The 13813-nt window shown below is 50.3% G+C and overlaps 1 protein-coding gene across 1 annotated transcript in view; it reads left to right on the forward strand.

Annotated features, from left to right (window-relative positions):
• The first annotated feature begins 242 nt into the window (after window positions 1-242).
• The window catches only part of MACF1 (microtubule actin crosslinking factor 1), a 331566-nt gene continuing 317995 nt past the window's right edge, over window positions 243-13813 (forward strand). Inside the window, 2 exon segments of the mRNA XM_043578675.1 lie at window positions 243-451; window positions 453-496. Coding sequence (XP_043434610.1) covers window positions 276-451; window positions 453-496 — 220 coding nt within the window. The 5' untranslated portion in view covers window positions 243-275.

Consider the following 13813-nt stretch of genomic DNA (forward strand, 5'->3'; position numbering starts at 1 on the left):
GGTATATTATGTCAGGGGATTTCTCTAAAGTCTTGTGAATTAGTTTTGCCATGGTTTAGCATCATCCCATTTTCCAGATGAAGCAACTGAGGTTCAGGGGGTAAAGAGGTCAGGTCAGGGGCAGAACTGGGACTAGACCCTCTGCTTCCCAAGTGTCAGTGTACCTTATGTGACCCGTTCCCGTTCCGTCTGTTCACTTGCACTCCTCTCTCCTACAGATCATCTCTCCCTGGGCTCCCAGGCCCAACCCCCCTGCTGCAGCCCCTGCCTGGGCAATGTCTTCCTCAGATGAAGAAACGCTCAGTGAGCGGTCCTGCCGGAGTGAGCGGTCTTGCCGGAGTGAGCGGTCTTACAGGAGTGAGAGGTCAGGGAGCCTGTCTCCATGTCCCCCGGGGGACACCTTACCCTGGAACCTGCCACTGCATGAGCAGAAAAAAGCGGAAGAGCCAGGACTCGGTGCTGGACCCTGCGGAGCGGGCCGTGGTCAGAGTTGCTGGTAAGAGAGGCCCCAGTGAGTGGGGTGGCAGGGTGCAAGGCAAGAGTGGGCCGCTGGCTGGGGGCGATAGGTGGAGGGGTCCTCCTCAGGGTACTCTGACAAGCCAGCTGGAGTCCGCTTCGGCATTCCTGTTGTTGGAAAGATGATGGCATAACCTTAAAGAAAAACTTGACAGGGTAGAATCTGCCACTGCTCCTCCCTGCGTGCTAACAGGAGACCTGTTTCCATTTTTGCATCTTCTCTGCCTCTGTCCCCGTGCAGTTGCCTTCATAGCTAGCTTACGTACCATTCTGGATCTGGACTTGTTTCACTTACTCTTCTATCCAAACGATTTTCCATATTACACTTTAGGCTTTACAGTTACCATTTTTAAAGGCTGCGTAACATTTCATGATTTAAAAAATCCTACTCACTTTCTACTTTTTCACCATAACAGACAATGCTGCAGAGAACATCTTTATGAATAATAACACTTGACTTCTGTTGAGTTATTTCCTTGGGCTGAGTCTTTGGAGAGGGCAGTTTCACTCACAGTGCTTTCTGAAAATGTGGTACCCACTTAGCCTTCCTGCTGGGCAAGGGCTGGGGCCACCTGCCATAGGAGATGTCCGCTTCTCCTTTGCCAAGTAGCCGAGCATGCAGGGCAGTGGTTACGAGGACAGGCTTCGAAGTCAGAGGGATAAGGTGCCGGACGGGTGGCCCTGCTACCGGCCAGCTGTGTGGCTCTAGGCAAGTCTCTTGTCCTGTCTGAGCCTCCCTTTCCTCGGCTTAAGAATGCTTCCCGTACAGAGCTGCCTTGAGGATGAGATGAGATAATGTATGTAAAGCTCTTAGAAGTTTCTGGCTCAGGAAAGGGGAGGGTTGCAGAGTGCTCCCTCTGCTGCTTCCTGCGAGGGCATCCAGGGCTGCCCCCGTGGGTTGTGCTCCACGTTTCCACAGGCAGTGGGGCCAGAGTGCAGATGGAAAGCTAGACGAAGCAGTGCTGGCAGCTAGTTCAGTGACATCACCCAGCTTCATTCCATCACCTAGGCCTGTCCTGCTCCCTCTTTTGTATCTCTAAAGTAGTGCCCCCTGCCCGCCCCTGCTGTGTCACCTTGCACCTGGACCTTCCAACCTCCAACTCACAGTTCTCCTCCTCCAGTCCCGCCCCTCCTCCATGTGACTAACAAGAGTATTTTGTTCTAACATGAGAACCTGATCCTGTTACTCAGCTGCCGATAAGCCTTCTTTGGCTCTTCATTGCCTGTGGAATAGAGGCCCCTCAAAGTCAGGACCCTCTTGAGCTTCACCTTTTGCCATCTCTGCTTCTAAGCACTTGCCACATTGAGCTGCACCTTGACCCTGAGAGGTGTGCATCTTGCAGGATCAGACCTCCATGCTTTAGCTTTCTTCTCTGCAAGGCACTGGGAACCACCTCCCCCTCTTTTAAGTGCCGCCTCCTCTGTCCCCAATGCCCCCCGGAGGTATCCAGAGCTCCCTCCTCCGCTCTGGTATTCATACTTTTCCCTCCCCTGTGTTCCCTTGTACAGTATGGCAATTATCCCCTTGTGGGGGAACCCGCCACTCCCTCAGGACTGTTAGCAATGCTGGACTGTGTCTTGCTCATGTTTTTGCCCCCAGCTGCTTGCATGGGGCCTTGTTCCTGTTTGGAGATCAACCAGCATTGAATGATTGAATGCAAGGAGCATTTCGAGGAGAATATGTGACAGATTGTGATCCAGGAACAGGCAGTGGGATGTAATGGAAAGCTAGACAGGGAGAGGGTTATGTGGGCTCAAATAATGAGGGAAGGGTTTTAGCAGAGGGTGGACTTGCAAGGAGGAGACCTGGCTGGAGAGTTTGCACTCCTTCTGTGGGCAACAGAAAGCCCTTGGAGAAAGGTCTTTGGTCCTTCTCAAGACCTTTGGGCCTGTGGCATCAGCCAGTCCACAGGGTTTCACAGCTGTCTCTAGGATGCAGGAGGGGCTTTACTTGTCTCCAGCCTTGAGAGGCCCCAGCTGAGGGTCCTCGGGATCCACAAAGCTCTCTCCTCCTAAAGGCAGCCTCCTTCTCCTTCCTTATGCCCTCTAGCCCCATCTTCCACCACACATACATACTTATAGGCCCTTTTGTGATGATTTCCCTTTCCGGTCTGCTCCTTGCTCCGAGGGGCCTCACCGGATGTTTTGCCTGCTGTTTAACATCCCAAGTCTGGAATAAAAGTAGAGTGGACTTGAGGGGGCTTAAGGCCCAGGCAGAGTCCCTGAGGATGCTGCTGGGTCAGATGAGCAGAGGGGTGGCGGGCGCTGTGCTGTGTCTCCGGCATCCATGCTGATCTTCTATTCAACCTGATCCTGCCAAATGACTGTCTTGAGGAGGGGGCTGGGCCGGTGAGGCTGAAAATGTGGAGACTGTCATGGTTAAAAATAACTCATGCGCTGCAGTTGGGCGTGTTTCGTTAGCAGCAGAGAAGAGGCGGGACAGCTGCTTCAGGGCCCGGCTGAAATCTTGCTGTGATTTCGGAACGTGGTGGGGACTCTACCAGGGTAATTTAGAAGGCAGCCTGACTTCTGCGGGGATTGCTTCCTGTGAGGTGCAGGAAGGGCATGTCTGGGAGACCTGGGTGCTCTGAGGCTCTCTGAAGTTAGAACTTTCATCCTGGGAGGAAATGAAGTCAGTCTTGCCCTGGAAGCCAGCTGTGGCCTGTGCAATTTTCTCCTCCCCACGGGGTCTGGGTGTGAAGCCAAGTGGGGGTGTCTGCATCAGTCTCACCACATGCAGAGACCTCCCCCTTCCCCTAGCCCATTCTGTGTCCTGTGCTTGGGAGGCCTGATGGGGGAACCTCTGCTGATCACACATGGCACACTGGAGAGGCATGTCAGAGCTGAGACACCTGCTGACCTCAGTCTAAAGTCAAAACAGGTTCTAAGGGCTCCACGTGTACTGTAACCCAATTTTTCCCATCCTCGTCTTTTCCCTTCAGCGTGTCTCTCTCTTCTTTGCCAGCCCTATTCCCAACTCCTTAACCCTAGCCACATTGCAACAGAACAATAGTCCCTTAACAAGAAAGCCTTGTTTCTGTTGATCAGTGTTTTGGTTTACATAGAGATTTCACAATAACTGTGTGTTAGGTAGGACGCGTGTTAGGATCTGAGGCCCAGAGGATTTACATGCCTTGCCTGTAGTCACACACCAGTAACTACAGATCCTCCAACTCCAGATGCATTGCTATTTCCATTTCCTTAGGCAACGTGGGGCAACCAGGCCAGGCTGAATCTTCTGCAGGTGACAATCTAAAAAGCTGAGTTGGTCTCAGATTCACCCGAGAGTCCTTCTGGTCACTTCTGGGAGAGGTCTCAAGATCCTGGCCTGTAGAAAAAGGCAGAGACAGAGATCTTGGAAACGTTGCCTCTTTGAAGCCCCCTGGCTCTCTATTGTCAGTGAACAGGAATAGTGATACCCTTACTTATTGGTGGGGGGCAGCAAGGAATGGGGGTGCTGTGGAAGGCACACCAGCAAAGGAGCATAACACCACAGGAGGGGAAAGAAGGCTGTATCTCTTGGGGCTCTGGGGAGCCTGGGGGGGGGCGGTGGGGGGTGGGGGAAAGCCGGGTACAGGACAGTGTCACAGGCTGTACACTGTACAACTCTAGGGGGCGCCATTCATACTTTCTGTCATTGTGGATTTGTAGATTTATTATGACAAGTTTCCTGCAGATGGCAGTAAAATGTCTGAAAGGAGGGCTCCTGTTTGGGCTAGGGGCTAGGCTGGGTCCAGGAGGAATTCACCATCCACCATCCTTCTAATATCACATCTTCAGGACCCTCCTTGTTCTTGGCAGCGATATCCAAGGATGGCTGAAGATGTGGTCCCCTCTTCATGGAGCTCACTCTAGTTGAGAGGAGGGCAGGGGGAAAAGAAATTACATTCTTGTGTGCGTTGTGAAAGAGGGGAGCGCAGGGACTCAGGGCTAAGGATTGGCCTCCCGGTTAACCAGTAGAAAGCATCCGTAGGATTTGTTCTTGGGGGCCTCTCAGCAGGTGCAGGTGAAATCACATCCCCAACTTCTGCTGCAGTGTGGCCTCCTCCAGGAAGCCTTCCCTGATCCCTGCAGCAAGACAGCAATTGTATCTCTGCCCAGCCCCGGTTTCAGTTGGCCTTGTATTAAAGTTCATTGTTTCTGGGTACGTTTCCCCCACCAAATCTGAGCTCAATGTGTCAGGAGTCCCATCATACCCTTCCTGGTGTTGCCCCAGGATCTCATTCTGAGAGTAAGGGCTTTAGAATCTAGAGGGCTAGCCCTCTAGTAAGGGCTTTAGAATCTAGCCCAGTGAGGGCTGGGCTTGCATGCCGGTGTTTGCCCTGCTTTCAGCGCCTAAGCTCAGCTGCTGGAGTCCCTCAAGGGCTTACTTCTGGGGAGACAGCCTTTGAAAGCACATGCGTGGTCAGAGGAAGAAGCCTGCTTCTCTGTGCCTGTGTGTCTCTGCTCCAGGATGGAAGCTCTGAGAAGGGGCCTCTCTGCTTGTTCATTCATTTGTTCATTCAATAAAAAAAAAAAATGGATTGGGGTCCCTGGGTGGCTCAGTCAGTTGAGGGTCCAACTTCAGCTCAGGTCATGATCTCACAGTTCGTGGGTTTGAGCCCCACATCCAGCTCACTGCTGTCAGCACAGAGCCCACTTTGTTTGTTTTTTTTTTTTTTAATTTTTTTTTTCAACGTTTATTTATTTTTGGGACAGAGAGAGACAGAGCATGAATGGGGGAGGGGCAGAGAGAGAGGGAGACACAGAATCGGAAACAGGCTCCAGGCTCTGAGCCATCAGCCCAGAGCCCGACGCGGGGCTCGAACTCACGGACTGCGAGATCGTGACCTGGCTGAAGTCGGACGCTTAACCGACTGCGCCACCCAGGCACCCCCAGAGCCCACTTTGGATCCTCTCTCTCCCTCTGTCTCTGCCCCTCCCTTGCTCGCACTCTCTCTCACAAATAAACATCAAAAAATAAATACAATAAATAAATAAATTTTAAAAATGGATTTAATCCCGGCTGGGTGCCAGGCACTGTGGAGACAAGTGGATCTGGAATCAGAAGACTTGCGCAAATGACTTCACTTCTTAGAGCCTCAGTTTCCTTATCTATAAAAGGGTGATGATATATGCTTTGAGTAATCATTGAATGAGAGTCGAACGTGTTAGACGAACATGGGTTAACATGCCTGTTACTGCACTTAGCGTGTCATTGTTGTAACTTCTCTGGGCCAACTAGGAGAGGCAGTGGAGTCTCCAGGAAGGCCTGTTTTCCCAGGTGAGCAAGGAAGGGGCTCCAGGCCTCTAAGTTCCGTCCCTTTCTTTTGTTCACACTAGGGCTTTGTCCGAGAGCAGATGGGAGTGTCTTTTCTCTGGCCAACCCATGTTGGGAAGAAGGGAACACAGGGGTGGGAAAGGGTGCCCTAAAAACGATTCCATTGAGAACCCTTATACCAGAGCCACCAACTGTGCTGGCCCCAGGCTTTTCAAACTTTGCCCCCCAGGAGGCTCCTCCCCCTTTCTAGCGTTTCTACTTCTTCCTGGCAGTACCCTCCCAGCCCCATCCCCTTCTGGAGCTTGGCTTCAGTAACGGGAGAGATGAGCCTGAGAGTCCCCTGAAAGTGGGGCAGAATGAATTGTAGCTACACACCACCAGCTCAGCACCAGCTCTCTGAAAGTAAATCTGGGTCACATTAGCTGCAGGGATGGAAAGTGACCACGTGGGCAGAATTTTGTGCAGGCAGCAGAAAAGACAGCCAACCAGTCTTTTCTCTGAGGCTCAGGGTCTTTGTGGGACCCCAGCTGGTGAGGGAAGGTGGTTGCCACATCGCAAGGTGTCGGCTTTGTGCCGTTGGTTTCCCAGCGTGCTTTTCTAGCGACTTCCCAGGTGACACGGAGACAGGTTTGGAATGGCAGTCTGACTCACGCCTTTCTGTTCAGGAGCAGCCAAGGACGGAGGGTAGGAATGTGGAGGAAGGACTGGTTAATTTGGGGGCTGCGGAAGGCTGTCATTTCTCTGTCCCACGGGGTTAGAGACCAGACGCCACCAGAGGAGCTGACTGTGCAGCAGAATCTAGGGCTGCACTGTCTTTTGTCCCAGCGGCCTTCCCCCTGGGAGGAGGACTCTGAGCCTATCTGAGTGTGAGTATTAATAACCCACCATCACCAAGTAGTGCGATCCTGAGCCTGGCCAGTTGCTGCGGCTGGGACCTGCCGTGATTTGGCCCCAGCCTGCCTGTTGCCACCTGTCAGGTAGAAGTGGGCCAGCTTCCTGGCTCTGCCTTGGCGCTCCTGCAGGAGCAGAACCGGCGCTCCTGGCTGGAATCTCTGCCCGAACTTACGATGCTGCTGCAGAGAAGGTCTGGAAGCCCCTGTAACTTGAAAACTCAGTGTGGGTGGAAGTTTCCTCCCTCAACTGTGTCCCACCCCTAGCCCAGAAGCTACCAGGCTTTTAGCCTTGTGGTCCAGGGAAAGGTTCTGTCTGGAGCCTGGGTGGGTGTGTCTCCCAGCATGCCTTTCCCTCCTCATTCTCTACTTACTCATTTCCTCCTGTGCTCACTCTTCCATTCATTCGCTCAAGGGCATGGCTTTGGGAGTCAGCTGGAGTCCCACTTCCAATTCCATCACTTGCCAGTTGGGTGAGCCTGGGAAATTACTAACCTCACTGAACCTCACCTTCTCACAGTTAAAATGGGGGAGCAGGAGTGCCACCACAGAGTCTCGCGGGATGGATTAAATGAGGTTGTGGGGAGTGAGGTGCTTGGCCTAATGCCTGCTATGTAATCAGCACTGGACACACAGTAACTGTTCTCACTGATATCATTCATTCACTTGTACACCAGTTCACTAATTCATGAATGCATCCATTCATTCCTTTGCTGATTCATCGATCATGCACTTATTCATTTACCAAATATTTCTAGAGCCATTTTGTGCTAGGCTCCGAATGGGTTTTGGAACCCCACTCCCTCCCGTGCAGGCAGCTAGGATGCAGCCCGAGCTGTGCGTGTTGCAAGCCCGGAGTTCCGAGAAGTTCTGAAAGGGAAGGCCTTTCTCCTGCTTCTGCCCCCACTGCTAGCTTAGCGCTGTGATAGCATTTGATCTGGGACTTGGAAAAGGAATAGGACTTTGCCAGGACAACCTGAAGAGAAAGGGCATGCCCCTGTTGCCGGTTTCTATTCTTGCTCTCCTTTCTTTGGCCTCAGTAGAAAGAAATGAGAGGAAATGAAGAGAGAACCAGCCGGTAGGAGTTAGGAATTAAAGCATTCAGAGGGTGGTTTGGGGATTTGAACTCGACTCTTTCCAGGAGCTCCTGAGAGCTGATGCCAGCTGGGATCCCCTAGTAAGTAATAGTTGGAGAAGCTGCTATGTAGTGAGTCCTAGATGTGTGTCAGGCATTTCACGTTACCATTCAGTCCTCACAGAGCCCTGGGAACTAGTTGCTATTCTCCCTGTGTTACCGAAGAGAGAAGGTAAGGAACTTCAGCGCTGCTGAATGTGTATGGCGCCCCCTGGAACACAACACGTGCAATGTGGCCTTTGGAATTGTTCACTGCTTCCTTCAGGTTGGCCTAACTCCAACCACCTGCATTCTTCAGAACCTTTCAAACATTTACTAAAGTTGTGAGAATAGTCAAATGAACCCCATCACCCAGATTCAAGAATTAGCAATTCAGGGCCAGTCTTATTTCACTCACACACCCCATTTTGGCCTCCCCAGTTACAGAGATGGAAGTTCCAGTAATAATGTCCTCTTGCCACCTCACTTTTTTTTTTATTAAAATTTTTTTAAAAAACATATTTATTTATTTTTGAGAGAGGGAGAGACAGAGCATGAGTTGGGGAGGGGCAGAGAGAGGACACACAGAATCCGAAGTGGGCTCCAGGCTCCAAGCCATTAGCACAGAGTCTGATGTGGAGCTGGAACCCGTGAACCGCGAGATGATGACCTGAGCTGAAGTTGGACGCTCAACCAACTGAGCCACCCAGGCACCCCGCCACCTCACTTTTAAGCTATTATATTGCTCTTCCCCCAGCAGTAAGTATGTTGGTTTATCTGCTCAGTAGTCCAAACTGAGCTGGAAACAGTCCTACTCCACACATTTCCCAGAGGCATTGTGCAGGATTGTGACTTCCAAATGCCAAGGCCCTAGGGGGTGGTGTGTCCCTTCCAGTGTTGCTTACCTGATCCTCTGGTCCTTCCAGCTTGAGGTTTGTACCCTGCTTCCAGAACATGAAGAACTAGGCTAAAGCATGCCTGTGTTCTCTGTTTGGAAATTTGATTTCTGAGGGTGGTGTCTGTTTTGCCTAAAACACTTCAAACCTTTGGAGCCTGGATTTGAATCAAGACCCTCCCAGTGTAATTGAGAAAGTACCCTGAAAATGGATTTCAAGGATTCGGTCTTAAAAGACTGAACTTGGGATGCAATAGGATTGAAGTCTTTAAACTCATAGAGGGAAGGAATTTTGGTCTTATGAGAGGGGCACGTGCCCCAGGCCTGACCCGACGCTGGTGAGCTGTCCCATGTGAGCAGCCACCACTCTCTAGGGCTTCTGTGGGATTTGTGCTCAATTTCCAGGCTGCCCGTCACAGCCCCTTTAGAGGTTTCTGTTCTGAGGTAGCATTGGATGGGGAGATGTTGTTTCCACTGGAGGGGTTAGCCACACCGCCTAATTTGGGGAACCTCCCAATTCCCCCAGAGTGCAGACTGCCTACAGCCCTGTTTGGTAGGAACCTCAGGATGAACAGGAAGGGAGGTGGGGTGTGGTTGATCGAGTGGGGCTCACATTAGGCTGTTCCTTTAAGAGAGAAAATAAAATGGTTATATTCACAGAAAGCCTGGGAGATAGCAGAGGGGCCAGGAGCTTTTCTAGCTGCTATTGGTATATTCTGAATGCCAGGATTGTGCTTAGTGTCTTATGTGCTTTATTTGACCTTATCCTTAAAAGAACTTTAGGAGGCAGATGGGCATAGTAGATGGAATAGAAACCCAGAGAGTTTGGTAACTTGCTCAAGGTCTCCCAGCCAGTAAGGGGCCACGCCGGGAACGGCACTAGCTCTGCCTAGGGCAACCCACTGCCTCCCCCATTACAAGGAACAGTAGTTTAATAATAGCTAACATCTGCGCAGCACTTCAAGGTTCACAGAGTGCCTTAACTCCCATTATCTCCACTGTGCCTCAGGAAGCCCCGGGCGGGAGAGGCATTCCACGCCCCTTTGGGACAGCTGCCTATCAGGGGTCCAGTTTCTGCTCATTTCCCCCAGTAAGGATTGGAGATTCTTTGGCATTAGCTCTGACAAGCCACGGGAGAAGGCCTAGGGAGAGGCTGAGGTGGAGAGACTTGGCCAGTTGCTATGGTAACCCAGATGGCTGAGTAACCATTTTGAGGGTTGCCATGGTGACGGGCCGCCTGTGGCAGGGATCTTGTCTTCCTGGGTGGCTGGCACCATCCAGACCTCTTAAATGAGTGATGTTACACTTTCTGAACAGAAGAGGGCAGCATGATGGTGGTCAAAGGCTTCCTACCACAGAGGGGACTGGGAAACTGGAGGCAAAGCTTAGTTAAGTATTTCCAGGGGCTGGATGGAAAGGGAGTTTGGGCTCCTGTTTGTAAGGCTGGTGGGATGGGTCTGGAGGCAGCTCTCCTGAGACTAGAACTGGATGATTTTCTTCCAAGATCTTGCCAAAGGATAGGGCTTAGGGCAGCCCCTTCAGTGTCTCGTTCCAGCTACTATTGGGGAATGTAAGAGGTACAGGAGACAGCTTACCCCTGCAAGGAGGAACAGAGCTCTTGCACATACTACTAGCAAAAAATTTATTTATAAAGCATCAATTAACACATGTAAATTAATGCAGCATGAGCCAAGCTGAAGAAGTGCTGGGAGTAAACCTTCTAGATGTTGGAGGAGGAACACTAGCAGAAGGAGAAATAATTTTCCACTTTCCTCTTTCTTCTCTGCACCTGAAACCATTGGCCACCGAGTGGACACTGAATTGGATTCTTAACTGTCTTGAATCACAGATCAAGCCCATACCCTCCACCCCCATATGTCCTCAGTTGAGGCATCCATGCCTTCAGCAAATACTTATTGAACATCTACTAGGTACAAAGCATTGTGTTGGGTCCTATGATGAGGGAAGATGAAATAGATGTTTCCGCCTCAACGAACTTCTGAACCAGGACGTTTAAAGGAGGCAGTGATGCATGCAGACACCCACAGTACATGTGGCTGGAGCGCCAGAAATGAGAGAAAGAAAATGTGGCTGGGATTTTTGAGAACAGCCTCTTCTACCTGGGTTGATTAAAAGTAACTTCATGTCGTTTTGGGTGAGCTTTCAAGATGGGTAGGATTTCATTAGGTGAAATTGGGAAGTGGAGGACATTTCCAGGCAAATGCTCAGAGTTTGATTCTAGGGGAACATGCTGCACACAAGGGTATCATCGGAGATCAGCTGATAAAGGAAAGATGTCAAAATATGGAGGACTTTGAATGCCAGGCAAAAAGGGATACTGTGAGAGACAGGCATATTCTCTTCTTAAATACTCTAGCCTTCTAGCTCATCAGAAGACACAGGCAGCTGAGTATTTTAGGGTCATCTGGTTCACTCATTCATCCATTTAATCAAAATTTTAAACAAATATTTAATGAGTGCCCTGCACGTGCCAGGTCATTTGCTAGATGCAGGTCCTGTGGTGAACACAACCGACAACAGTCCCAGCCCTCAGGGAGCTAATGGTTTAATAAGGATGAAAGACAAGGAACTGATAGCTTCAAGTGTGATGCATATTACCAAAGGGGAGAAGAGGGGGAGGGAGGATCTACTAATCCGGGGGATCAAGGCAGGCTTCTCTGCAGGAGTTTCAGCAGAGGTGTGAGTAGAAGTGAGCCAGACCAAAAGAGGAGAGCAGTGAAGGGTCACAGCCCAGGAGGAGAGCAGGTGGGAAGGCCCTGGGGCGAGAGAGCACATCTTTGAGAAGCTGAAAGAAATTGATAGTGGCTGGACCTTAGGGAGAGGGGCACTTGATGAGGCTTAAGTGGCAGAGGACACGGAGGAAAAATAGGGCTTTATTTGCCTGTATTACCCTTTCTCCCCACTAGATGGCCTTCTGAGTACATCTTGCTGCCTTTGGCTTCCTTATTGCAGCCTCCTTAGAAATGCAACAGCCGTCTGGCCATCAGGAGCAAAGGAAAATCATAGACCAAAAGGAGAAAGCCTCAGAGCTGTCCTGATTGTGTGGTCTGGCCATAAATTTAGACCATTGCTTGGAAAAAACCAGAAACCTCCCCTTCATAGGCTTCCTTCTTCGCCACCCCCCCCCACCCTCCAGCAGCTGCTTTGTTCCTCTATCCTTATAAAATTTTCTCAGTATAAAACAGAAACATCAGCCAAACATGTGGACTTCCCCTTTTCCATTCATTAGAAGAATTCATTACTTCAAAATCTCCTGGGAGCATTTAAATGCAAATCTTGTCAAGAAAGCTACTTGAGTCTGAGAAGCCCTCAGCCGCAACCCAAACCAGAACTTTCTTCCTTGATTACCATGTTTCTTAATAGGAATCTCAACCTCTTGCCCTTGTCCCCCACCCCACCCCCCCCCCCGCAAGTCCCCCAGGCCTTCAACAAAGTCTGATTCCCAGAACAGACTCTCTTTCCCTTCTTGCCCTTGTCTTTTTGCACTTTTGGCAAGCCTCCGTCACAATTCTTGAGGAACCTGCTTACAAAGTGGCACACGTAGCAGTCCTAGGAGGGGATTGAGGGACTTTTCTGTTTACTGTAATGAAAATGAGGCAGATGTCTGGGGGTGAGGGTGGAGGTGTGTGTATGTGTATTTGTGTCTGGGCCTTCTTAGCCCTACTGGAATAAAATAGTATAGGAAATGCAGATGACTCAGCACTGATACAGTCAAGGTCCCCAGAGTTAGCATTTCTGTATTCTCTGCTGTTTATGAAAAATGTGCTTATGCCATCAGTCCCAACTCCTTCACCCTGCATTTTCCACTGAGCCTTAAAAAAAAAAAAAAAAAAAAAAACAACCAAAAAAAACCCTCAACCTTATTCTCCTTCTCTTCTTAAATTGAGCTCATTAAGCAGCTGACACCAAAACGTGGACTAGCTTTTTTTAAGCACAAAGGATTAAACTGGAAGGAAATGAGCCTTTGTCCAACAATCCTCCCTGTCTGCCCTCTTTGGGCTCTTCCCTGTATAATTTCCAGTCCTAGAACTTGGACAGGCCAGCAGAACTTGATGGATGGAGAAAGATATGATTAATGACTTGCTCACCCGATTTCTGATCATGGTATGATGTGGAAACAACCAGTGTGCACCTAATGGTGAAAAGCATCATTTCTTCTTCTTAATGTGCTGAGCACTGGCCAAATACTTGGCACTACTCATAGCCTACAAAGAGGCAGGCCTCACCCCAGGGGGAAGAAGCTCCCTTTTAAAAATCTTGAGCATGGGAACTGAGATGGAAACCCAAGTCCTAGTTTTGCCTGTTCAATGTCCCATGAATTCTTTTTTTCTTTTAACCTGCTAATATGCTGCTTTGTGAGAACCGCCAGCTTGACTTTTTACCCACAACCACTGCCCCACCCCCCTGAAAAAAATCAAGTTAACAGACTTGATGAGGCTGGGGAGGATAATGGCTGGATGAGGGGAGATGGGGGCAGAAAGATCCCCTGCATTTACGAGTTCCTCATTCACAGCTATTGGCCCCCAGTGCAGTCTGTGAACACTGGGAGTGAAGGATACACAGATGAATGGACTGGCAGATGATACTGGGAACTCTCTTCTCAAAACGGTCCCCACTAAATCCCTACCTATATCTACTAGTTTCCTGTCATCGCTTTTCTTTCTCCTGACAGATTACTGGGCTTCCCTTTTCTTCTTCCCTGACCAGTTAGGCTCCAGGATCCCTTTCTTTGTTCCGTAACCATCCCGCTTTCAGTCTCAGGTCCCCACATTTCTCCCTTTCGATCTGGAAGTCTCTCTGTTCTGATGGCTGTCAGCGCAATAATCCTGTGGGGTCTTTTCCCTCTGTAGATCCACCCCACCGTGAGGTCAGAATCCCGTGTTCATTCCTCCCCCGTTGTCATTTCTCAGCCTCTGGCTCATCCTTGGCCTGGTTTACTTCATGGTGCTTGGCGTGCCCTCTCCGTTTCAAGTTCAGTCTCTTCTGTTTCTGGAAAACCCTTTGTTTCTGGGATTCCGTGTGGCCTCAGTGTTCCCTTCGGCCTCACGCTGCAGCCCCGTCCGGGTCCTGCCCCTGTCCTCATGCTGGCCGTGTCTAGCCCCGGATCTCTCTAGGTC

This window comes from Prionailurus bengalensis, chromosome C1 (genome assembly GCF_016509475.1).
Source record: "Prionailurus bengalensis isolate Pbe53 chromosome C1, Fcat_Pben_1.1_paternal_pri, whole genome shotgun sequence".
Classification (NCBI taxonomy): Eukaryota; Metazoa; Chordata; class Mammalia; order Carnivora; family Felidae; genus Prionailurus; species Prionailurus bengalensis.